At 41.9% G+C, this 26,433-nt stretch overlaps 1 protein-coding gene and 1 long non-coding RNA gene across 2 annotated transcripts in view; one reads left to right on the top strand and one right to left on the bottom strand.

Annotated features, from left to right (window-relative positions):
- CUBN (cubilin) overlaps positions 1 to 26,433 on the top strand; it is a 274,477-nt gene that overhangs the window by 84,500 nt on the left and 163,544 nt on the right. The window contains exon 28 of the mRNA XM_027073522.2: positions 17,257 to 17,407. Coding sequence (XP_026929323.2) covers positions 17,257 to 17,407 — 151 coding nt within the window. The remainder of the gene's footprint in view (positions 1 to 17,256; positions 17,408 to 26,433) is intronic.
- On the bottom strand, positions 6,076 to 13,534 carry LOC128316289 (uncharacterized). Its single transcript, XR_008299934.1, has 3 exons — positions 13,462 to 13,534; positions 11,633 to 11,776; positions 6,076 to 7,336 (listed from the first exon to the last, which is right to left on the bottom strand). It is a non-coding gene; the product is annotated as an uncharacterized LOC128316289 (long non-coding RNA).

The following is a 26,433-nucleotide window of genomic DNA, read 5'->3' as shown; positions in this document are numbered from 1 at the left end:
CATGAACTTGACAATGGTTTTCAAGTCATCTTTCTTCATCTAGTGTTCAGATGGTCTTCACAGGCTTAATAACGGCATGGCTGTCCCACTCCATTTACCTGGAGTAGCCATCCTTTTATTTTCTTCACGTGGTAAGATCTTGTGCATTCTGTAGAGAAAATGGAAATTTGCTCGCAAAGCCCCTTGCTCATACTTCAAACACAGCAATTTACCTTACCACATTTTTACCAGTTGTGATGGTGCCCACATGTTCTACTGGACTATGAGCTTTTTGAAGGTGTGAGCCGTCTTCTACTGAATTTGTGACCCAGGCGTTGATTTTGGAGTTGGGATCCTATAGGAATCCAGTGAGCTCACTATAACTTGAATATCACTGCCATATATTAGCATCAGCCTGATGATAGCTATTAATTAATGGGAAAGGACTGAATTCCAAACTGAACTTTTTGTCCAATTCCTACACATTCACCACAGTTCTACTGCTTTGAGCACAAAGCAAAAGACAAGTCATGGTCTTGGAGAGCGCTGTGTGCATAAGCACATGTTAGGCACCGTAGCACTGATTTGATAAAAGTACAATGGAGGAAGCTGTGGGGGGTGGGGGGGGAGGGCAGGGGGGGTAAGGGGGGAAGTTTCTGACCTGGACCTTAAAGGAAGCTTTAGAAGAAAGAATGGGGAGAAAATGAGATGAAATGTTTCCAGGGACTGGGCTCCACCTCTTCGGGCTTACTTGAAGATGGAAAGGTAACAGAAAGGCCCATCAGATAATTTTTGGAAGTGTTTGAAAACTGTCAACCAAAAAATACCTCTTCCAACAACCACAGAGCCACTAATTAAAGGCCCTTCATCGATGACGTGAGAGATATGCCATTTATCTTGTGCAACATTCATGGTGAAAGCAGCAAAAGTACAGAATGAGAACCAAAAGCTCAGCACAGGCTTCCAAAGAATGACAGTGTTGCCAGAGGGAGGAGATTTTTTTCCGCTTCTGTAAGCCAAGGGGCAAGGTCAGAGCTATTGCTACAATGGCTGGTCTATGATGAAAATTTTAAAAGCACAAATAACCACTTAAGAAGAGAAAAGCCACAAACACAAAATCTAGTTTCCATTAATTTAATAACTTGTAGTTAAAGGGTTTTTCAAGTAACTGAGCCAGGTCCCAGCTGAGTGACTGTTACTGCAGCCAGAATTGAGTTATTTTGAATCAATAAAGCTGAGATTATGGAAGGACTCGATTAGGTGCTGGTCGGACATTGTGCCCAACCTTGCTGAGGGGTGTGGGTTGGTAGAAAGCCCATTGGGAAGCTAAACCATCCTTTATTATTTGTCCTCTGGGCAAAACAAAATGATTCAGATTTGGAAATTAAATATTCAGTGGGAGGAAGGGTCACTTGCCTAAAGGAATAAATAAGACCATACTGTCCATGCAGTTATGGGAAGTCAACCTTAAGGATTCTCTGTGCGTCCCACAACTTGATTTCACTTCTTAATTTTTATGCTGAGTCTGAGTCTCTGCACAGAGGAGGAGATTTCTAATAGCTGATTGAGTATAGAAATGAAAGTGATGGGTTTGGGAGACATCAGCACAGAGATGTGCAGGAGGGCCAGAGCCTGTATTAAGTCGACAGGGAGCATGTGTTCGTGGCGTGTAGAGGAAAGAGGGAAACTCTGAGGTGGTTGTGCCATGGACGCTAAGGGCAGAGAGTATAAAGAAGGTGACAGTGATCAACAAGGGGGAGAGGCTCCCCAGGGGCCAAGGGGGATCTCAGGGTTAAGAAGTGTCCCATGGAGATCACTGTGACTCCAGGCAAAGTGGTGTTTGGGGGAAGGGGGAGCAAGAGTGGGACCACAGTACGAAGAGGCACAAAGGGCAGAGAGTGAGCGTAGACAGAGGTTTAAGTCCATGAATTCACTGTCTGAATTCTCTCAAGGAAATGGCATTAAGTCCTAGCTTCCTTTCTCCAGTCCTCATCCTACATTTCCCTAACTCGTCCTCATGAGGCAAGCTCTCACAAGACACCCTCCTCTGCATTTTGTCTTGTATGTCAGTGTCTCTTCTAATGTGGCCCCGGGTTAGAGTCAACACTCCAGTGAAGCTGGCCAGGGTCAAGTATGCTGGGACTGTATTATCTGGCTCATATACTTCTGGTATTGTACGTAGGCTGAGGTTACACGGGCTTATTGTTAGTCAAGTTATAATGTTGGACTATATTAATACCTGTATTCTCCAGGTCACTTTTATACGAACTGTAATGGCTTCAGAGCCATACATAGGATGTCATTCCTACCAAATTATATTTGACTATTTTGCCTGCGAATTGAACTCATGATCCTTCTAAACCCCACTTCTTTGGTCTGTAAATTATCCATTTGCATATAGACTTACTGGCCTCTGGCCTACTAGTTCTTCAAAAGTAGTTGATAAAAATGTCAAAAAAGATGGTGCCTATTTCAAATACTCCAAAATAATATCTTTCTTTGGTAAGATGATGTATTGTCGGACACTTCTGGGATAGCACTATTCAAACTTGATAATAGTAATTGCTGACCTCTCTTGAACACTTATTATTTGCTAGGTAATTATTACAGCAACGCTATAATGTAAGATATATTACCCCATTTGACAGGTGAGACAGTTGAGGCAAATGTCCACAGTCACAAACATTAGAGGTGTTGAAGTCAGGCTTTCTACCAGGCCCTGTGGCACGGCCAATGCTTTTAGTTATGACACTGCACACCCTCTCTGTATACACTCACAATTTTCTGTCACCTTCAGAGATGACATGAGGAGATGTCCATGGAGCCTGCAGATTTACCATAATACTGTCACAGAGAGGAGTCTATATTATTTTAGCACACTTCTTCATAGATAAGCACTGGTCATTTATTATAATCACCTTTTTTTTTTTTGCTACATAGTGACAAACTATTTTTAGTGTCCAGTTTAGAATTTTTCCAAAAAATGCTGTCAATCTTACCCATGAGATTCTAGAATAAATCTTTTCTTCAGTTTGGAAGTTGAAACATTTTCCTTGAGACCTCTGGCCATTCTACTATTTTTCATTGTTGTGTTTTATGCTCTTGGTTGCAGATACACACTTGAACTAAACCATTAGAATTGTGAAAGGGTTGTCCTCTGAGGAAAGTAAAAAGCCTCATGACCCAGGATAAACTAAGAAGCTGGAAAAGGGCAGGAACAAAAGCAGCTTAGTGGCCTCTCCCTGCACATGTATACTCCATTTCCATCTGTCTTCCCAAAAGCTTCCTCTGCTTTTCTGCAGCCTCACAACTTTACCTTCAATATGGCCGCCCCAGCCATGACTCCACATGACCATTTGCCTCGAGCTCTTACAACCAACTAGGCTTCCCCTTGGTGATCAGTTACCAGCATGGAGGTCTCATATTTTTTTTTAATGTTTATTTATTTATTTTTGAGAGAGAGAGAGAGAGAGAGAGAGAGAGAGAGAGAGAAAGAGAGAAGAAGCAGGGGAGGGGCAGGGAGCAAGGGAGAGAGAGAATCCCAAGCCGGTTCCATGCTATCAGTGCAGAGCCTGACATGGGGCTCAGTCTCATGAACTGTGATATCATGACCTGAACTAAGAGTCAGATGCTTAACCAACTGGGCCATCCAGGTGCCCCGGGGTCTCATCTTTTTGAGCCTGACAGTAAAGGCATGGATCTGGCCCACTTGTGGATGCATGTCCCTCTGGGCAGTATGACCGGCTCTGGCCAGGAGAAGTGAAGTCCAGTCCTCTGGCCAGTGTGGCTCATAGATTGTGTGTGGGGGCATGGTTTCTGCTGGCATGTTAAAACATTTCTTAACACTCATAAATTCAGTAAGGTTACACAATTAATTTGTGGTAACTATACCTTTTTGTAGTGCAGGATATAATTCAATCAAGCCCAAAAAATTCATTTAAAGGAATTGACTGCCTTATCACGTAAATTGGATCTCATTGTCTCTTCTTCTAGTTTCAAAATTATACTAGCTATGTTTCTGTTTTCCCTTCATCACATTATGCTCTTTTCTGAAAGTGTCGATCCATTCATATTTTGATCTTTCATTTGCCCTAATCTTAGCTTTAGAAAGTAGACATTTTTTCTAACTGTGCAGTTTCCCAAAGTTGAGCCAATTTGTGTGCTCATAAAATGGTCAGAAAACTATATAAGCTCCATTGTTCCTTCTTAATTGATTTCTTCAGAGGTTTCCCTTTTTATTGCCCCAAAAGTTATTCCTGACTTTGTGGGCAGAATTTAATTTTATGAGAATTTGTCATCTGTGTTGAATTTTCTTTCTTTTCTCTATTGCTTCTCTTTTTTCTTTAATTTTGAATTGTTTTGGTCCATGAGCTCATATCTCCTTTTGAAGTTGGACTCCCTAAAACCTTAGGCCCATGGCTGGTATAGTCAGTATCACAGTCTCCAGGGACATCGATTAGTGTCTCCTAGTGTTTTGTTCTACATTAACAACCACTTTTCTGCTGTCCAGAATTAATCCAGAGTAGCATTTCTCTTCACTGTTTACTTTACTTTTCGAGAGAGGAGAGCGTTTAAAGAATTCATCAAATTCCATGCTTTTTCCAGTTTAGACATCTGAGAGATGTCCAGATGGTTGAAATTATCTCCCCTTTGCCACCCCTGCGTGTCTCTTTGTGCTGCACTAGTGTCCACATATTTCCTTGGGAACAAATTGGAATCTCTACTGAGGAAGAAGCCCATGTGAAGGTGAAGCCCCTGTAACTGGCTGCATTCCAGAGTCACTTGGAGATCTTGTTAGAAAAACATATTCCTAGACCTCACCCCAGACCTACTTAACCAAAGTCTCCGGGAATCTCACTAGAGACTGCACCACTGCCCCCACCCCCCCATCCCCCCCCCCATCCCCCCACCGAGCTCTTGGGCCAGCACTTGAGATCACTGTCTGCAGCCCACTTTGACTCTGACAATACATTTTACCCTCACTTCAAAGCTCTCTTCAGGGAGTTATAAATATTTTTAATAGGTATCTACTTAATGTGTCCCTTCAAGTGCTATCATTGAATGTTTCTCTTTTAATAGGTCTTACTTGTCCATTCCTATAAGATGAATTACATCTTTTTCTTACCAAGAGGCAGTGATACTATCATTATATTTATCTCATCATATAAAGACATCAGCTTTACTTTGCGATTTTTGTGTTCTGATTCGAAACTTTTCTCCCCCACCCGTATTTATTTGGCACCTTTGCCACTATCATCTTCCAGCTCATTTCTTTTTTTTTTTTTTTTTTCTCCAGCTCATTTCTGTATACCCTTCCGGTCCTTCCCCTTCTCAAATCCTCTTGATTATGTCAGTGACTTCTGTCCAATGCATTTCCCAGTCTTCATAAGATTGATGTTATCTCTTGCCAAATCCTCTCTCTGATGTCATCTTGTCCACCAGATGTTTATATTATTGTTAATTACACTCCAGTGTCCTCTTCCAATTACAAAATCATGCATTTCAAGCGAAAGAATGGACCCAAACTGGGTCTTCAAGTCCTACACTTGTGTTTTCTAAGTCTGCGGCCTGAGCCATGCAATTTTCCATACTGTGACTGTGAAACACCAGGCCCGGGTGATATTGCGATTAGTTAAGGTAACACGAGCTGTTGTTATATGTTCTCAGATGCTTCATGTACTACAAGTTTATTTCTCAGTCGTGTTGGAGAGCATGCATGTGTTCCTTGCCTTGCACATGGTGATTCAGGAACCCAGACAAAAGGGAAGTCGATTTGGGGAAGCCTTTATACCTCTCTCTGCCGCAAATGTCGATAGATGTTTTACACATATCAGTTTGAGAAATGCTAAATTAAACACAGTCAAATAGGGGTTGTTGTTTTGTTCCGCATTTGCTGCGGTATGTCCTCAAGCCATACCACCCTAAATATGCATTATTCATTCACATATCCATTCATCTGGTCATTCAAATAGATTTCAGACACATAGACTGTGTCCCTTCCTTGTCTTCCCCGAGGAAGAATAACTTACCAAGTTCAAAGAGAAGTTGTGTTGGAGGAGCTGTCAGAGCTAACGCAGCCGCGAGTTCGAGTGGCAAAGGTAGAGTTTAATCCGTCATGTGCTCCTACAGTGGGATCCAGCACGAACCGCACTCCCTTCGCTTTGTAGGGAGGCGACTGGACGTTTTAAAGGGAGAATGAGGGAGTTGGGAGGGGGCAGCAGCCCGAACACTCAGGGAAGTGAGAAATGACAAAAGGTTAGTCCGTGTCAGTGTGGCCAGGCCAGCTGCAGCATGCTGTTGGCTGCAGCCATGGGAGTTAGGATTCTGCCCTCCCACACAGACTGGGAGCCAGGGTCCCATCCTTCCTGAAGATTACATTTCAAAGGCATGGCTCTCAGATCCTTGAGAAAATACTCCTGAGTCCTAGGAGGCACACATACATCTCAAAGGGACAGAGGAAGGATTCACACCTATAAGCCCTTTTTAGTAAGTGTTCTAAGAAAGGGTGGTCAGGGGCCCAGCCTCAGGTGTGGCTGGAACAAACCATCAATTCTTCTGGTTGCCTTGAGCTTTTCTCAGGCAGGCACTTTAAGCGGGGCAGGGGTCATCCTGGGGATGTGACCTTGAGCTGTTAGAAACCATGTTAGTGTTTAAGTATTTTAATATGGGGGGCGTGAGTGGATGAAAGCACGTGTGCCCAGAGTCCTCCTCTTTTTTAGGCCAAGGTTGAGGCCTAGTCAGGAAGAAGGTTCGGAGAGGCCTGGCTAGAGTCGAGCCCAGGAGAAAATCCTTGTCAGAACTGAAGGAAGTTCGGTGTGGCTGAGGCTGAGTGTGGGGCTTCTGGGTGGATGGGACCCTGCGAGCCAGTGAGCGAGCGAGCATAGCCCAGCACTGAGGGGGCATGAGGAGTTTCAGGGACCTCCCCTGGAGCAGCAAGAGGTCTTTCAGGAGTGTGAGCCTGAAATGGCCTGCTCAGATTGGCGCCTTTAAAGACTCTGGCTTTAAGGGAAAATGGAAGGGAGGTGAAAGTAACTGTGGAGATCCAGTGAGGGGGTCGCTGCAGCCCAGGCGAGAGAGAGAGAGCACCAGGTCCTTGCAAGCTGAGGAGGGACAATGTAATAGAAGGATTTGAGAGCACCGAGGAGGTAAAATCAGCAGAAGTGGACCAATGATTGGATGGGAGTGGGGCTGGTCCAGGCGAAGACAAGGCTGAGATATAATTAATGGTTCATCTCTTAAGACACTTGAGTTTCCTCTTGCTTTCTGTCTGCAGCTGGCGTCACTGATGCATTTGGCACTTCTCACAAAGGATAAATGATAAAGCCAACATTTTAGTCCGCTTACTTCACTCGAAGCTCTGTTAAATATAACAAAGAATATGTTGATTCCATTGACTAATGGAGTTTTGCATGTGATCATTATAATTTAGAAATTACTATTATTTCTTTAATGTTTATTTATTTTTGAGAGAGAGAGAGAGAGACAGAGAGTGGGGAAGGGACAGAGAGAGAGGAAGACACAGAATCCAAAGCAGGCTCCAGTCTCTGAGCTGTCAACACAGAGCCCGATGCAGGGCTCGAACCCACAAAACATGAGATCAAGACCTCAGCTGAAGTTGATCACTTAACCGACTGAGCCACTCAGGCGTCCCTAGAAATTATTTTTAGTTTTCTCTATTATTACAGAGAATAAGGACTTTATTGTATCCTTGAATTTGACAATTCTTGTTTTAAAATATAATTACCATATAATTACCCATGAAGAAAACATAAAGAAATGATTTTTGAGGACTTTAATTACTAAACTTCTACATGGCTCAGTTTCCAGAACTCTAAAATGCAGAGAACAGTATACCTACATTATAGAGCTGCTAGGAATTTTAAATTTAGGAAACATACATGAAGGGTTTAGAATAATACTCCACTAATAAATATTACTTATTAAATGCTACTAAGTATTATTTATTATTATTTCAACATAAACATGATTTTGTGGATTAACTTTTGCTATCTAAAATACTTTGCAGTCCGTGCAAAGCTATGATTTCCAAAACAGCCTTCCCAGTTGTGATGAGGATAGATTGGTCCCATGTATTGAAAGCAGGGCTTCTGTCTCCTGGCCTCTCAGCTTTTCTACAAAAGCCATGGGAATTCTATATCTGAATCTAAGAATTATGGTAGTCAGTATCCCACTTGCCAACAGGAGAAAAGCATTTGAGATTTTATGTCTTAGTAACAACGGGTCTGAGCCGACTTTCATCATCATGGCACCTCCTTAAACACTTCCTGGGCAGATGAGTCACGCTTCCTCTAACTGTCTGTCAGAGGAAGTTTGCTTCTGGGACACCTCGCATTTGGCTTAGAATTCAGAGATAAGCTCTTTTAATTCTGAGGACAACTGCCATCCCAAAACACTCATAAAAACTGACAACAATATACCAAACAATTCAATTTATGTCTCTGTACTAGATATGAATCTTGCATTGTACCAATCATGAGCTGGGTGCAAAAGTTTAGAATGCAGTGTATTCATTGATTATTAAGCCACATACTTCATATTATCATTAAGAGTAACAAGATGCATTTTACAAGAAATTTAATATTCTGGTGTTGTCCAAGCAAAGGGTGATTTTTTTTTTTAAATCATGAAAAATTAAAAGGAGAGCTATTTATCTCAGTGTAATCAAAATCCCTTTCCTCAGAAGGAAATGCTGATCTTTCCTGGCCATCCCTCACAGTGAAGAATTTTCATGTGATTGCATGAATTTGCTGCAGTTAATGAGGCAGACACACCAGCCCTCAAAAGATTGCCTTTGCTCTTGTATTCCAAAGAAACTCTGTGTGTTTCCCCTTTCAATATTCTCTCAAATGTGAAAGACAGAATGAGGATGATTAATAATCAGACCTACAGGTAACTTCCACTCTACCCTGAAGACAGGAAGAAGTACATCAGATGCTTAAAAATTGAAATTGCCCTATCAGCACTTCCTTCCCTCGGGGACCTCACCTAGCTCTCTCCTCAGACCATCAGCAAGTGCATGGAAGTTCCCTTCTACCATCTAAGGGGCACGTGGCTTGAATGAGAACCCATAGCTCAGAATGCTAAATTTTAAAATTAGGGATTATTGTTGTGGATTTTCATTAATTATCTTGATTGTCCACTTTGTAAAATAAAGAAGAGGGGCACCTGGGTGGCTCAGTCAGTTAAGTGTCCAACTTTGGCTCAGGTCATGATCTTGTACTTTGTGGGTTTGAACCCCATGTTGGGCCCCATACTGACAGCTTGGAGCCTGGAGCCTGCTTCGGATTCTGTGTCTCCCCCTCTCTCTCTCTCTGCTTCGCCCCTGCTCATGCTCTCTCTCTCTCTCTCAAAAATAAATAAACATTAAAACAATAAATAAAATAGGAAAGATTTCCAACTGCAACATTTCAGAATTAAAAAAATAAATGCCACGTTTACCCTTCAGTCCTTATATTTACTCTTTATTTAACAGGCTTTTCCCCTCTTCTTCCCTGAACTGGGAAAAGTCTGCCTGGCAGCACTCTAGATCCTTCCAGCTCAAGGTTCAATGACTTCATGTTGTTCTGTGAAGCAGATTTCTCCCTGTTTCTGAGTCCATCTGTAGCAGATGGTGAGGTTTTTAGGAGGCAGAATAATTTTTTTAAGAAAAGTTCAGTGTTCCGCTGTAGTGATGCAGTTGGCAGAGGGAACTCCTCGGTTCATGGAATTAAATGTTCATGTACACGCAGGAGAGTAGGCTTGGCTCTCAGTGCATCTCAGTTACCACCAGGGAGGGAATTAGGCATTTACTACTCCATCAGCGACTCTCAGAACTTACATTTGTAAGAAGTCTTTAGTCCCTGAACAGCGGAAGGAATTCTTTTTAAATAAAGAATTAGTCTAATTCATGATAAAAACCTAGTTTACGATTTAAAAAAAGGAAACATTAGGGGCAAAATATGGTTTTAAATTAATGCTGAAGGAGATTACCTTATATAATAACATTTTAATGGGCTAATTTTCATGTATAAACTTGAGATCCGTATAAAAGACTACAGAAATAGACAGTATAATATTTTTAGTAGACCAGCTGGGTGTCTGCGAACCTAAAAGGGTATGGAATTCTGAGAGTGGAAAAACATTACCAATGCATATCTATGTCAATGCAATGCTATGTCAATAGGTCCCCAAAGATAATCCTTGAAAAAATAAACTGATCACACAGGAATACATAGTCATTGCAGGAAGTTTGGAAAATATAGAAAAAGTTAGATAAAATAAAAATGATCTCAATAATAACATCACTCCTAATAATTTCTGGTGGTATTTATTTCCTGTAGTCGCTCCTTATGTATTTTATTTTAATATGCAAAGGGGATCTTCTGGACACAACTATCCTGTAATGACTTTTTCCCAGATCACACTAGCTTGTGAACGTTTGTCCGTGTTGTTCACTATGCCACATGATTTATGACATTGCACATCCTATCATCACGATACGGCCACCTATTCTTGTGGAACATTTAGAACTTTTTCAAATTTCCACTATTATGAGCCACGCTGAGATAAACATTCTTGTAGTTAAATCTGTGCACATATACATGTGTAGACAATGACTTGAAAAGTCAAACAAACAAACAAAGGCCAAAAAAGAAAAAAACAAATCAACCTTTGTGGCTCCTAAAATGAGCAATGTATAGAAAGCAGAAACAGAAGTGTCAGTGCGCTAGCTGCCACATGGGAAGGAGACGATCTCATCTGGGCGTGAGACCAACATCTAATTCAGAGTGACACAGAATAACTCAGAACGTGGTCTTCGATGGGTTTCTTGCTGTCATGCAAAGCCCAGAATTCTGAGTAATTGTTTAATTTTAGATGGGTATTTCATATTTCCTGCCCCACCCTGACAGCACATTGGCAGCATGGCTTTTCCTGTGCTGCGGGGAAGATGTGTGCCTGTATATCAGACACTGTGTGTGGCCACGTGTCTGGTGGAGACGCTGCCTCCCGGGGCCATCGCGGAGCCATCTACAATCTACCAGGCTCTGCTTCTTAGTTTTCATCATTAACATTTGCCTAATTTACCCTCCACAATCTGATTACGTTTTTACCCCTGCCTTAGCCTTTTCTCATCCACTAGGGGAACTTTTGCCCAACTCCACAAATCTTGTTTGGAAGCTTTTACTGTGGTTCCAGGAATATTATGAAGCCCTTCAGATTTAAAGTAAATGTGAAAGGTTCTAGGTTTATCCGAGAGATTTATGTGTAAACGCTCTTAATAACTACGCTCATGAGGCACTTTTCATGGGTCCTTTTAGCGCTGTTTTCTGGGGGGGGGGGGGGAGGGGAATCTGAAGAAACGCCACAAGAATTCACCAATTCCCACCCTTTTGGAGCACCGGTGGCTAAGCAGCTAGAGCTGCAGGCTGGCTGGACTGTCATGGGAGAGGAGGCAGTGACACGAAGAAACACGTGCAGAGACGCTTTCCCTACCGTTTGCCTCTCCCTTCCCCACCTCGCCAGCGCAGCCTTGGTAGATTTCCTAACGCTGTCTCCACCACCATCGCATTAGGATCCACCACCTCCCTCCACCCCGGCCCGCGCACCAGGCTTACGCTGTCCCCCACGGTATGGTTTGCTCTGGGCCACACACCCCACACTTGGGAATGGCCTCAGTGTCCACACAGAAGCAGGTTGTCATAGCAGCACGCTGCAAGCGATTCATGTTGGCCATCCATCTCTTCACAAGTGATTCATTGATTCACTGCTTTCCCATCTGGTCTGCCGGGGATGATTTCTGTGAAGTGTTTTACATGAGTCAGCTCAAGTTGTCTACACCCGTCATACTTTGTCTCTCAAAACTATTTCTAGAGTGGTTTCTTTGGGGAAAAAAATGCCAAGAGTTAGAATAACATTTTAAGTGCATTCCACATGCCAGGTCTCACACTCAACCTAATTACACGGTGTGTCTCATTTGCTATTTACACCAACCTTATAAATACCATTATGGTGCCAAATTTATATAGAAATTGTAGCTAGGAGAGGGTGAGGACTTTTCACAAGATTACATTCTAAGGAAAGTTTAGAGCTGGACTGGACTGTGTACCCATAGGCTGATCACGATTAATATCTCTAGTCTGCTCTTACAATAAAATTACTTCCTGGCTTCCATTTGAATACAATCTGTTGGTGACACTGGCTTCACAAAGCTAATCTAAAAATTCATTGAGTATAGGTCTCAGAAAGTTTAACTGTGTTCTTTCTATAAGCATTAGGTGATTCTCTACTGCACCTAAAATTCTCCCTCATGGCAGGTGGGATATTTCAATACATGTTAAACTCTAAAGGATAACCTTATTTTTGTTTTTAAAGATTTGTAGTAGAAGGGGGACCAAAATTTTTTCCTGAAGTTTCTCCATATTTTAGTAATATCTTCCCAAGAGCCCCTTGATTTAATTTCTCTATTTGGTCTATATTTAATTCTTAAAATTAATGATCCACTCTAAGCAAGTTTTATTTCAGAAAAATGTCAAGGAAATAAGAAAAAGTATGAATTAGAAAAAGTATGAATTAGATGCCAATCTAAAATAGAAAGAACTGAATTATAGTTATTACTCCCCATAATGCTAAAGTGAGTTTAGAAAGGTAGTATATCCATACATCCCATGCTTATAAATATATGAAATAATTTTTTTCATCAAAGTCACAAATATTCAAAATCATAAAAGAAATTTAGCAGCAAAGAAGTACTTCAAAAGCACATCTCTGTTCTGAGAGTTCTTGGCAATTCATAAAGCTGATTCCCATTGAGAGAACAGGTTGAGGTTCACGTTAGCTGATACTGGGTTCCTCCGGACTCAAGTTCTAGAGTTGCTACAAAATCCTTACTCTTACAAAAATTCAACTCTCTGTCAGTGAGGCATCCTCAGTTTTATATCTTCTACCTTGCATGTATGGTTCTTAATTAGAAGGAGTCCACGGATCATTTCATATTGCACCTGGAGTCTGAAGTCCCTAATGGTCTCAGAAACTACGCATGTGCCAAATTATCAAACCCATGCAAAGGAAGTCGATAGAAATTGGTAAATGTGGCTTAGGCAAGAGATTTCCTTCCTCTCTGTGTGTCCACTTGAGGGTGGAGCGGGGGTGCAGAGACCTACACCACATAAATCCTAAACGAACAGTCTCCTTAAGAGAATAATTGAAAGGATTCTACACAGGAGGTTGTAATATATACACATATTTACATTTGAAGATACGTTGAACCGCCAACCTGAAAATGGAAGCAGCATTGCAGATATTTAAAAAAAAAACAAACAAGAAACACCCCTCTCCACACGGTTATACAACTTAGATCTGCATATTTCAAGTGAGAATCTCCATCTTTCTTTTCTTAATTTCTATTCGTTTCCTTCTGTGGACTTAATTCCAAGCTTAGATATTGTGGATCTTTAGGCTTTCTAAACGCAGGGGAAATCATACCCTTCGCGGGACCAAGCCAGAATGCTCGCCAGTAGTGGCAATGAGTCACAGCTGGAATGTCCTGTGGTTAGCCTTCTGCTCTGAAAACAGAATCAGGAGCAGCAGGCACCTACTGGTTTCCATGGCAACCAGTATTTGTGTACTTTGAACAATGACTGTTCCTTTTTGTGTGGTAAATTTACGCGGGAATGAATTGTTGAGGTGACGTTAGCCATCTGTGTGAATATAAACAAAAAACCCCCCCGATTTAATTAAGTGTAAACTTCAGAAGGACATAGGGTTGGGGGTTGGGGTGCTTTTGTATAGAGGTATTGTCCTACACTAATTAATTCATTTGTTTATTTGACATATTTAAGCATTTTCATCAATGTCTATTCGATGTTTCAGTGTGCATCACTTTCTCCCCTCCAAAGGCAAAAAGAAACTAATTGTCATTCATCAGTGTTCCCCCCCACCCACCCCCACTCCCTGTGCCCCCCCTTGCCCCCCACCATCCCATTCACAATGTGTTATTTTAGAAGGACTGGGATTCAGGGGCTCTCCTTCAATGAGGTAATCCTATCCGGAAGGAAGAGAAAAGAGTCCCCTCCAAGTCATGTGAAAATGTCAGCTTTCTTAACCTTGCTGAGCTGGGGAGGCAAAACTACAGTAATGCTTGCGGCCTTGTAGCGAATCTAAAATTCACTTCCTCAAAATATCACTGCCTACCATTTCAGAAGACCCATCAAGCTGAGAGCGATTGCGGTGGTGGGGAAATCTTACCTCGTGTTTTGTGGCATAAAGATGAAATAATTAAAGCTTTGGTCACCGAACTACAACCCAGAGCTAAGAATGAGCCTTCTGGAGTGGAAAATAGTGGAGTGTTTCTTGCTTATTATACCTCTGCCTGGGAACAGTATGTTTATTTTTGTATTAATTAGTTTGGGATTGGAATCGGTACACTGGATTTAATAAAAAATAAAAAATAAATAAAAAAAAACCCTCTGAAGCTGGGATAAATACCCTACAGTGAAGCAGTAACTTAGGAGTAAACAGATTGCAACATGGCCCTCCTCCCCTACTTGTACCTCCCGCCTTAGATGGAGGGATCTGAGAGCAGAAACAAAGGGCTTTGGGTTTTCCCTCCTCTTTTTGTGTTGCTTTATTCTTTCTCCCAATTTTTGCTCCCTCATTATGGCTTCTGTCAACTAGCCTATGAAGGAGACACTTGTTAATTAATATACCTAGTCAAAGCAGCAGCGGCCTTAAAAAAGACAAAGGAAACTGAAGCAATAAGCCTGAAAAATAAATTTCATCTTTATTCGTTTGCTTCAGATGCTTAGGTTTACTACCTAAGGGCGAGTTATCTAACAGACTTCTGAATGTCTCTCTTTAAATCTCTGCTGACCTTCCCCCAAATATCACAGGCATGTATGACTGATGACCAGCTAGTTTTGAGAACTCCATGAAACAGGCCAAGATTTAGAAATCTGTAATTTATTATAATCTTGAACAAGGCCCTTCCTGATCCCTGCCACCAGCCCTTCTACAGAGAGGCCCACAAAGGATCCAGACTCTTTGTTGCCTAAAAGAATCATGCTGAAATTTAGGACTCTAAGACCCTACTATGTACCTAACTATGTAGGATTCAAGTAATAGGGCAGATTAAATCCCACTGAAATAAATGCAGCTGTGGGGGAAATCATTGTGTTTGTTCCATTGTGTTTGTTCATTGAAGATGTATTGGGAATGTGCCCTCGACAAAGCCCTGAACTAGACAGAAGAGACTGGAAGAGGTGCTCTGGGCTCTAAGGAAACCCATAATCAGTAGGGGAGATGAGGCCCACATGGCTGGCAGTAGAACAGAGGGGAATGGAACCATTTCTACAAAGAAGCACGAGTAAAAGCTGAGGGGTTTCAAAGGAAAACTAATTCGTGAGTGAATCCCTAGGGATTAGGGAAGGCTCCATGGGGTGCTTTGTAGAATTTGATGATAAAGTTTTCCATGCTCTCATCAATATGTTTCAAACTATATCATAACATTTCAGTAAATAAAAATAATTTGGCCAATTTGGAACTTATTGAATCCAGATTACACATGTACCTACAGACATATTCATTCAAACACATGCACTCACACATACTCTTATATATGTATACTCTACAGGAGAATAATCAAGGAAGTCTCTTAGTTTATGATCAGGTATTTTCAATTTTGTTTCATGGACAGTTCATCCCAAGGGTAACCAGAACAAAGTAGACAATGATGTGGACGTTAGTAGAGGAAAAGAAAAATATAATGGCCTGAGTCACGAGGAGCCAACTGTTTTGGATTATCATGATCTTTCCTGATTGAAAGAGATATGGCAGAGAAGTTTATTTATTTTTTAGTTTAGAGGTGTATTTCTGATGAAATGAATAAATGAGGCAGATAAAGGGTACACGACAGGATATACAAATACCTCAATGGGAAAGTAAGCAAAAACCACAGCAGAAAAGTTCCAAGAGAAGAAATATAAATGCCTAATAAGCACGAAAAACCTTCAACCTCAAAGTAACATAAGTTGAGCCAATTACAAAACCAAACATATTTTCCCTATCGGTATTAGCTCTAAAAATAATAGCAGTCACGGGGTGCCTGGGTGGCTCAGGTGTTCAGCATCCAACTCTTGATTTCAGTTCAGGTCATGATCTCACAGTCTGTGGGATCCAGCCCGCATCGGGCTCTGCTCTGACAGCATGGAGCCTACTTGGGATTCTTTCTCTCTCCGTCTCTCTTTTGACCCATATCCCATGCACGCATGTGTGTGTGCTCTTTCTCTCTCCAAAATAAATAAGATCAACTTAAAAAAGAATAGCAGTTGTAATTGCCAAAGTCCCATTGTAGTAAATTGCTGGTGGGGGATACACTGGTATAAACTTTCTGGTAAGAGACTTAATAATATAGATCAAGAGCCATAAAAGATTATATTCTCTGATTCATTCCCCTTATAGGAATCTTTCCTGAGGGACATTTAAAATATCAAACAAACATTCATATTGGCAAAAAATTGGAAATGTCCTTAAATGAACAACAATAGAGTATTAGAAGCATTTTACGCCACCGTTAAAAATGTTTACACAGAGTATTTGCTGACATGCTTAGAAAAAAATAAGGAACACACTTAAATGTATAGCCCAAGCTTGTACACACACATATATACCTGGACACATAGGTATATGTATACATACACAAGCAATGAAAAAAAAATGTTGACAAGAGAAACTTCCAGTATTAACAAAATATTAACAGTGGTTATCTTCAGTGGAATTAAATTTTGTATTCATTTTTTACATAGCTCTCTAAGCTGTCTAAATGCTTATGTTAGTATTTATATATATTTATATAAATTAGTATTTATATATATATATATATATATATATATATATATATCTTTCAATTATAAGATTGCTGTTCAACGAGCATCTCTTATATGTCATTAACGTGTGAACACATCTCATCTGGCCCACCATTTCCTTATTCTGTGCCTGGATTATACTTTTGAGGGAACTTGCTAGGCTGACATAAAACCAAACACTAATATTTGGATTTCCAGATTTATTGGGCTTAGGACTCACCCATAAAGTCTCTCTATATAATCACCTATTTTTAATTTGTTAATTCTTATATTAAGCCTCCTGTGTTCAAACCACCTTAGCAGATTTACCCTTAAACTCAGCCAAGGAACAGCTTTTGCTACATGAACAGACTTTACTTTTTCCCTGTGACACACCATGTAAAGCTCCCCACCCTGGGAAGTTTCTCCTTGATTCCAGCTCTACGACGGCCCCCAGCGGATGGGGCGCTACTGTGGAGCTGACCTACCGCCTGCAGGGAGTACCACGGGCTCCAGGCTTCAAGTGCTGTTCCACACCGATGGGGTCGGTCACCATGAGAGAGGATTTCAGATGCAGTGGTTCATTCATGGTAAGCCCTGGGCTGATCTTAGTTGTATTGGATGCTTGCTACTTGACCAAGAATTCTTCCTTTCCCAGCTCTCACTTTGGAAACGATACCACCACAAATAATGGGGCTTGGGTCACAATCTGGTGCAAGGCCTTGGAAACCTTCCTCAGACACTGGAGGGTTAATCCCGGCAGGGTTAAGAGAGGACAGCAGTTGGAGAGCTACTGAAGTCAGTGCAACAATAAATCACCAAAGAGAAAGGAGGGGAGCAGAGTGAAGTTTCTGGCGGGAGAAAGACCTGTCCTTGGGTGTGGCAAGCAAATGGCATTGGGGTCTCCCATGGGGAGTGGAAAGGAAGGAGATTCCAGGCTTATTCTGACATTAGCAGAGAAGGAAGGGTGGGGATTAAGGGGCAAGAATGAGTCAATCCAAGAGAGAAGGGGAAGGACATGCTTTGGGCTGAGAGGGGAGCAGGAGTAGAGAACTTACCGGCACTAAGCCAGGGCGTGTGTTGTACCTGCCAGACAGAGTAGGGCCACCCACCTACGAACTGGTGCTTCAGAAAGTAGGTAGGGATAATTATTCCTTTGAGGATGAAAATTCATGTTTAACAAGGGTTCTAAAACTTGTAGATTGACCTCTTGTGGCTGAGTCTAAAGGGAGTAGGCCCCAAAGTGGTGATTCTCAAGATGTGGTCCCCTGAGAGCAGCATCAGCATCACCCGGAACTTGTTAGAAATACAAATTCTTGGGCCCCATCCCAGACCTGTGGAAGCCCAATAATCTGTGCCTTAACTAGTCTCCCTGGTGATTAAAGTTTGAGATCCACTCTCCCAGAGTGATCCACACCTAACAAGTATAGTCCTTGTACGGGACACCTGGGTGGCTCAGTCTGTTAAGTGTCCGACTTTGGCTCAGGTCACGATCTCATGATTCATGATTTGAGCCCCACGTTGGGCTCTGCGCTGACAGCTCAGAGCCTGGAGCCTGCTTCGGATACTGTGTCTCCCTCTCTCTCTATGCCCTTCCCCTCTCATGCTCTGTCTCTCTCTCTCTCTCTCAAAAATAAATAAACATTTAAAAAATCAAAATAAGTCCTTGTGAATATTATAATAGCAGTTCTCAACCAAGGGCTTAGGGCTCACTGGTAGAGTTGCAATATTATACCAGGACTCACACGCAGACATGTAAGCTGTGGCCCGACTGTCAAAGTCAGGGGTGAGCCCAAGGTAAGCACACATAAATGTGTATTGTGGTTGACTCTTGAGTGTTGTTAAAATCATAGGCCATTTATTATATGAATCATAGCGTTGTACATAAGTGAGTACCCTTATTGTAGACTTGAGTGTTAGATGTTCTGTTAATATGAACTGGAGACAGAGTCTATTTCTGTTAAAAATACAAGTGTGGGGCTTTCAGCATTTAAAAGTATTCAGTGGTAATCCACAATGCTACTTATAGCTTGAAATACAGATTATGAATTCCCAAAGTGAACGAGCTATGGTAATTAAGCCTGTGGGATTTCTGGACTGTTCTCTTCATCAAGTGGGTAGATTTAACCTTGGAAGGTCAATTTATTGATCTGTTAAGTGAAGGGACTGGATTGATTTATCTGTGTACTGTAGTCCACCTCTAGTATTCTGTGATTCAGAAATGGTGTGATTCTAAGGTAACTAGAGACAGTGTGAAAAGACCTAGAAGAAACAGGAACGTCTTGAGAAATGACCCAGATTTTCAAGGGCTGGGGATATTTTCCAGACAGTGCTTCTCAGACTTTCATGTGCATGTGAATCACTGGAGATCTTGTTAAAATGCAGAGTCTGATACAGGAGGCTGAGGTGTTTCTAAAAAGCTTTTAGGTTGTGCTGATGTTGCCACCCTGTAGACCACACTTTGAGGAACAAGGCGAGAGCAGATGTTAAGGCAGGAGAAAGAAGATGGTAGGAAGACAGCATCTCTGGAGACTAGAGAAAGCTTGTAAGGTGCTTCAAGGTCTCGTTGTACTAACAGCAGAAAAATCTCATCAATCTCTCAATGTCAGGAGGATATGAACTAGGGCCTCTGTGAGAAAGAACCGTAGTGCTTCAGAGATCCAAAGGGGAGAAAGCTTGCATGTGAGACAGAGGGTGGAAAGGAGGAAATGGTAACCAGGAGGGTTATCTAGGGTCCTCAGCCCTAGATACACATTGGAATTGCCTGGGAATTGTAAAGAGAACCCATGCCTGGGTTTCAGCCTTCAGAGATAGAATTCAGTTAATCCTTGGTGGGACCCTGACAATTGTTAATTTAAAACACCTCCCTAAGGAATTCTGCAATGCATCTAGGGTGGAGGGTTTTAGGAGCAGCGATTTTGCTGATGCTGGTTATATCTTTCTTCTCAGTGGGTTGCTTCCTCTCCCTTCCAGGCTGTTCTAGCTATCCTATCTCAAGGCCACACTAAGAAGTGTGATTTCAAGGACGTTATTGGCTACACTGGGGTATTGCATCACTGGATTCTTCTAGCCAACATGCTAGACACAGTTGAATCCTCTGCTGAAAGCTTTGAGTTTTTGTTGGGAAAATTTTTTCTACTAGCTCTATTTTGAATCTGTCTTCCTTTGGAAAGGTCAAAGACACTCTCTGTCTATTCTCTCTTCCTGTTTACTCTTTCACAACTTTCTTCCAATTGCAGAAAACTTGCTAGGCTTGGAATCAGAGTTGTACAACCAAATTTTGATGGCTGGGACCAGAACTGAACTTTTTTTTTTTTTTTTTAACTCTATGCTGTCCACTGTACATAAATTACACTTCAAAAGAACCTTCTTTTTTTATTTTTAATGTTTACTTATTTACTTATTTTGAGAGAGAGAGAGAGAAGTGCTAGCAGGGGAGGGACAGAGTGAGAGAGAGAGAGAAATTTCCAAGCAGGCTCTGAGCTGTCAACTCAGAGCCCAACATGGGGCCTGATCCCACAAACCATGAGCTCACAATGTGAATCAAAATCAAGAGCAGGCTGCTTAACCAGCTGAGCCACCGAGGTGCCCCTGGGAAGAACCTTCTGGAAAGGGATTCTTGGTAGTCTAGATCAGTGCAAAATTAACTATCATATACTGTAGTTATACAACACTGCATGTACACAGAGTTTCTACTCTGCATTTTGATGTGGTCTTTTAGCTTGAGATAGCCTAAGGAGAGAGGCCAACAGAAAAGACGAGGGTCAGAGAAGAGTTCTTTGATGGGAGAGGCTCCCGCCCTTCTTACCCAGCAGAGATAGACTGAAGACATAAATCTGGTTTCACAGATTTATGTGTCTGTGAACACACAGACTGCGTGTTCAGTCCACAGATATTAAGGAGCTGTTTTGGGCCAGGTGCTGTGATGGGGCTGGGGCCAGTGTGTGACTCCCACCTGCAGGCCTGGTTCCTGGTTTTGTAGAGCCATGGGAGCACGGAAAAGGGAATTTGATCTAGACAGGAGGTCAGAGAAGTCCTGCGTGAGAATAGGACCTATGAACTAAAATCTAAGAAGGAGCAGGGGTTAAATAGGCAAATAGGAGAAGGAAAAGGTTTCCCAGTAGAAAAAGGTCCCTGTGGGGGGAGAAAGCAGGGTCAGTATGGGGGACTCAAAGCTTGGGGTGGCTGGGGTTTAAGGTCAAGGGGAGGAGTGCCGGAGACCTGAGCCATGGCCACAGCATTTGGGTCACTCACAGTTAAGGGCTCAGGCTGGGATGGGGCCACACCCTCTCTTTCAGGTACATCCTTCAGATTTCAGAGAAAGGAGTTCTGATAAGACCTTGAGGCACCGAAGCAACATGGCGTGTTGTGGGATTCAAATACAAGCTAAGATACAAATACAAATAAATGCAAAAGAAACAGATGCAAACTCCAAAACACATTTAAAAACTGGTCTCAGTGTGAAAGTACTGTTGAGTGTGCTTGTGCATGTGTGCGTGCCTATGTGAATGTATTTCAAGAAGTACGTCTCTGCACAGCCCCTCCTGACCTCGGTGTCAGAGTGAGGATCACATGGCCGGGGCCCAGGGCACCAGGCCTGACACTAGCCCTGAGGCTCCTTTTCCTTCCCTGGCTGGAAGGAAGTGCCCCTAAACCCCTAGCCTCTCTTCTTTCGAGATGTCTCATTTTAGGCTCTCGGCCCCCGCCCCCTAGCTCTTTTCCAAACTGTGCGGTAAGAACCCCCAAAAGCTCTTCACTGAGAATTCAGAATCTACTCTGGCATCCTTTCCCGAACATTGCTGCTTAGGGAGAATTCTGTGCCCCCCCTCCTTCCCCCAACACTTCATTTATTTTGCCAATTAATAAATAAGCCTGTTTCCAAAATGTGCTTCTTTGTCAACTGCACAGATCTCCTATTTGCTCTGAGAGCACGGATCTACAATCAGGCTTTATTCGTGGGTCCAAATTTAAAGCAGCTCTGTAGATGGGAGATTAAACCACACCGCCTCGCCTTTATGCGAACCATCAAAGAGAATCCCACTCTGGAAAGAAAGAAATGGCCACAGTTGCCCTGCCTGGCTAAAGGTTCCCGGTATTCAGTGTTGACAGCATTGTCCAGGGGCTGCATTCGGCCTCCGGGGCCTCCATCTGGGTTGCTAAGGTCTCTGCAAGCTGTGTGAATAGAGGCCTCCCGCCTCCCGGCCGGCCGTGCACAGCCTACGCCTCTTCGGCTGTCCCTCCCGGGGGCCCTCTTTCACCGGCAGTGGACTCCGGTGCACAGACAAGGGCAAGGAGCTTTGTGAGTGAAAAAATGACATTTGCAAAAGGAGAGAACCCCTCAGCTGGGAATAGCAGGGGAAGGGCTAAATGGCATGTGATCGGGAGGTGATGTCACCCTGGTTTTTCACAAAGCAAAGTGTGGCCTTTTCTTTGGGGAGATAGATGACATCAGCCTCTCCAACGGGGGCCAGTTCCATTTTACCTTCTTTGTAGCTGTTGACGAGATTTCCCAAGGCTTGAGGGTTTTCAGAAATCGGCTGGGGGGAAACATTTAAAAACCCTTATCAAAATCCTCCTCGGCTGCCTTGGTTTGAACATGAGCCAGTGCCTCCTTGAGTACCTGTGGCCGTGTGGCACCGGATGAAAAGGCTTTAAAAGAATGTATTTTTAGAGCCCTGGCAAAGCACCTCCACGAGGTCAGCAGTGTTTCTCTTTGACCTTCCCTCTGCTTCTCTTTCCCTCACATGGTCTTTTCAATGGTCTTTGTTTACTTTGGGTCTTTCAGGGGAATCCCTTCTCACTGGTAATTTTTTATCCCTTTTGTGACTGAGAGTATGTGTACTGGGGTTTCTGGGAGGTTTATCCTTTGAGGACAATTGTTTTATCTTTTGTGATCATATTATCCATTTGCCTTATGGTGGGTCATCCCTCTTCGTGTCCGAGGGTGAGTAAACCTGGCTTTTTATTTTGTCTTGTTTTGTTTAAAGTTTATTTATTTATTTTGAAAGAGAGAGAGAGAGAGAGAGAGAGAGAGAGAGAGAATCCCAAGCAGGCTCTGTACTGACAGTGCAGAGCCCGATGTGGGGCTCAAACTCACGAACCGTGAGATTACGACCTGAGCCAGTCAGATGCTTAACTGACTGAGCCACCCCAGACCTGGCTTTCTGAGGCCATCCAGGCCTGCTTTCCAAAGAACAGACCGTTTGCAATTGTGCATCGTGTTACAGTGATTGCACGTAGCCTTTGTAAGCAGGAATTTATCAAGATTGTGTTTTTTATTCATTCAACCTACCAACCAACCAGCATATATTGTTTTCACTACCAGGTTCAGTGCATGATGTTGAGAATATAGATAGTGTATTAGTTTGCTTGAGTGGCCATGAGCACATATGACAGACCGGGTGGGCTTACACAGCAGAAACTTACTTCTCATAGTTCTGGAGGCCTGAAGTCCAAAATCGAGGTGTTGGGTCCTGAGGCCTCTCTGCTTGCTTGCAGATTGCAGTCTTCCTGCTGTATGTCCTCTCATGGCCTTTTCTCTGTGAGCACACATCCTGGTGTCTCTTCATGTATCCACATTTCCTCTTCCCATAAAGCCGTTAGTCAGACTGGATTAGGACCCACCCCTAGGAGACCTCATTTTGACTTAATCACCTCTATAATGGCTTTATGTCCAAATACAGTCATATTCTAGGTACTGTGGATTAGGACATCAGTATAAGAATTTCAGGGGAGACAGCTCAGGCCATAACAGAGAAGAAGGAGAGAGCATCCTTGACTTTAGGGAGTTAGTCATCTAGTAGGGGAGACAGACAAATAAACCAACTGTAGAAATAAATCCATAATCCATGATGCTGTGGGAGCAGAGGAAATGGGCGATAGCCTGAGGGAGTGTGGGAGTCTCTCCTGATAGCTTTGGTACTTGAGCTGACTTTTTTTTTTTTTCTTTTAGTGTTTATTTATTTTTGAGAGAGAGAGAAAGAACAGGGGAGGGGTAGAGACAGAGGGAGACACAGAATCCAAAGCAGGCTTCAGGCTCTGCCCCTTAAGCTGACTCTTAAAGAATGAGCAAGAATTGATCAGTGAGACAAATATCTGGGAGAGGAGGACATTTCTAAGTAGAAGCAGGGAGGCTTGGGATAGCACCAAAGTTTTGTAATGGGCAAGTATTTCAGTTAGAGCACAGCTTCTCAATGTCAACTCTAAAGGCGTGAAAATTGGTTCTTAGGAGAGTGAAAAAAAATCTTGTGCTTAATGGATAAAGCTCAGATATGTATCATACATAACATATAGTATATCTGTAATGTTAACACTCCATGGCAGAGAACCTGGGAAAAAATATCTAGGAAGGTTCCCTAGAAGGGCAATAATGAACAAACAGTTGGGAAACACTGAGCCACAGGGAGAGGTGGGGGGTGGTATGGGGGGATGTGGTCAGATATCAGTTGATAAGAACCATTGCAAGAACTTGGATTATACTTCCTGTGGCCTGTCCCGAGCCTGCCTCTGCATGATGAAGGAATTCACAACAGTCTGGAGGTATGATGATCGCAGTGAAAGTGATTTTATGAATTGTGGTCAGCAAAGATCCAGGGCACGCTCACAAGGCCGGGATGTGAATCACACCATCTGGTCCTAATGTGAGACAGAGGCCTTTCTCTCTGCTGGTGACGAATTGCTTTCATAGTGTTACTTCCTGTTGGGCAGTGATAGATATAATGTCGTAGAGAGAAACTGGTTTGAAACACCCGTCCCTGTCTGCCTTTAAAGTAAGCCTCATTGACAATCAAGACTGTGCCTTTTATTCAGTAAGTCAGTAAGCAATCTCTTGGTAAAGACAAATGGGTAAAAACATAGGCTTCTGTGATTGTCTTATTCTTTAGTGTGATATAAGATAAATCCTGTCCGGTTTGGGTAGAAATTTAAGTAAAAGAGAACCTTTTAAGAAACATTAGTTCTGTTTAAGTTAAAACTTATTTCCATAAACACTGACTAGGCTTTCTTTTACATTTATATGTGTTATATCCTATCCTGCTTCCCCTGGCTAGTTCAGCCTATTTGGTATTTTGAACTTTTATCTTTGTGATACCCACAGCAAATGAACAGTCTTAGTGTAGAACCAAGAACAGATTTCTGCATTAGGATACATTGTCTTATTTTTATGTATGGCAAATTCTCATATATTTTTTTTGCAAAGAAGCTCTTAATGGATGATGCTAATTTAAAAAAATCTGTTTATAAATTAACTCACGTTTGTTAAATTGGGATAATAATTTGCTAAAAAAAAAAAACCCATGCATCTGTTTTTGCATTGGCTTGAGAACTTTTCCTCCAAGGTCCTCATAATCTGAGACAGCAGTAAACATGCAGACATTTCAGAATGAGTGGGAAAGCTAAATCCTGACGTTATTTGCCTCCTTGACAACAGAAGATACACATACACACAGTTGACCTTCATTTAACGTTGGCTCTCAGTCTTGCAACCAGGGAGGGCCTTTTAGCAGCCTTGCATCCCAATTCCCATGTCCCTACTATTTGAAAAACCTTTGAGTTCTATTTCCATTGCTACTCTTTGAATCAGTTATAAAAAGAAAGAGAAAAACAAAATAAAACAAAACAAAACAAAAAAAAACAACCCCATACAGCCATGACCTTCCCAAATCACATATTGCACAATTTATAATAGTCCTTCAGATTTGGGCCAAAGGAAGGGTTTTCTTGAATCTTCTATTTGTGTTCTTGTTCCCTGGCAACAACATCCCTGATAGATATTGCACATACTTTCCAGGGGATTCCACACTTTTTCATACTACATGAAAAAAAGAAACCACGCTTTTTTTTTTTTTCACAGTTTCAAATTTTGTGGCAACCAAAAATGACTAAACCAGCACAGAACAAGCACAGTGTTCGGTGTAGAGCATTAATTTTTGTCCCCAGAGGTTTCTCTTTTTGAGCATTTACTTAAATATTGCCATATTTATCTGTGATGTTTATCCAAAGACTTATTTTATTTGTATGCCACTGTGTACTCAGAGAAACCAGTGCCAGCCTTCAGTGGCGTTAATTCACATGAAAAAGAAGGGATCTTTGGTGTAGGATACTAACTACGTTCTAGAAGATTTAATAAAATTTTATATTCTCTATGTAAGTCATGACATTAATATATTTTGTCCATGATTTTTTTCTCCCAGTTATACCTACAGACTCCTCACAAGCTCAATAATATATAGATTTTACACTTAAATGTAATGTAATTTTAAATTTATTTTAAGACGTTATGATAAAAGTAAACCGCACTGCCATATAAAGAATAAACGAAAATGTGATTTAAGTGCTTGGTCCATTAATTCAATTGACATCTCATTTATTATTGCTGGACCAAGTAATTATTTTAAAAATGTTGATGTTGTTTGGAAAATGTTGATGCTATCATTTTAAGAAATATTTACCATGCATTGAGCCCAGTGATTAGTGCTTTTAATATTATCTCATGTTTTGTCTCATAATTCTCTTCTGTAAGTGCCATCATCCCCACATTATGGATAAGAAAACCGAGGAAGGAGTCTTAGAGAAGTTAAACAAATTGCCCAAACTCACAATTCCAGTAAGTGATGGA

This window comes from Acinonyx jubatus, chromosome B4 (genome assembly GCF_027475565.1).
Source record: "Acinonyx jubatus isolate Ajub_Pintada_27869175 chromosome B4, VMU_Ajub_asm_v1.0, whole genome shotgun sequence".
Taxonomy (NCBI): Eukaryota; Metazoa; Chordata; class Mammalia; order Carnivora; family Felidae; genus Acinonyx; species Acinonyx jubatus.
The sequence above is the reverse complement of the archived record's forward strand: the minus strand, read 5'-3'. Positions and strand labels throughout refer to the sequence as shown.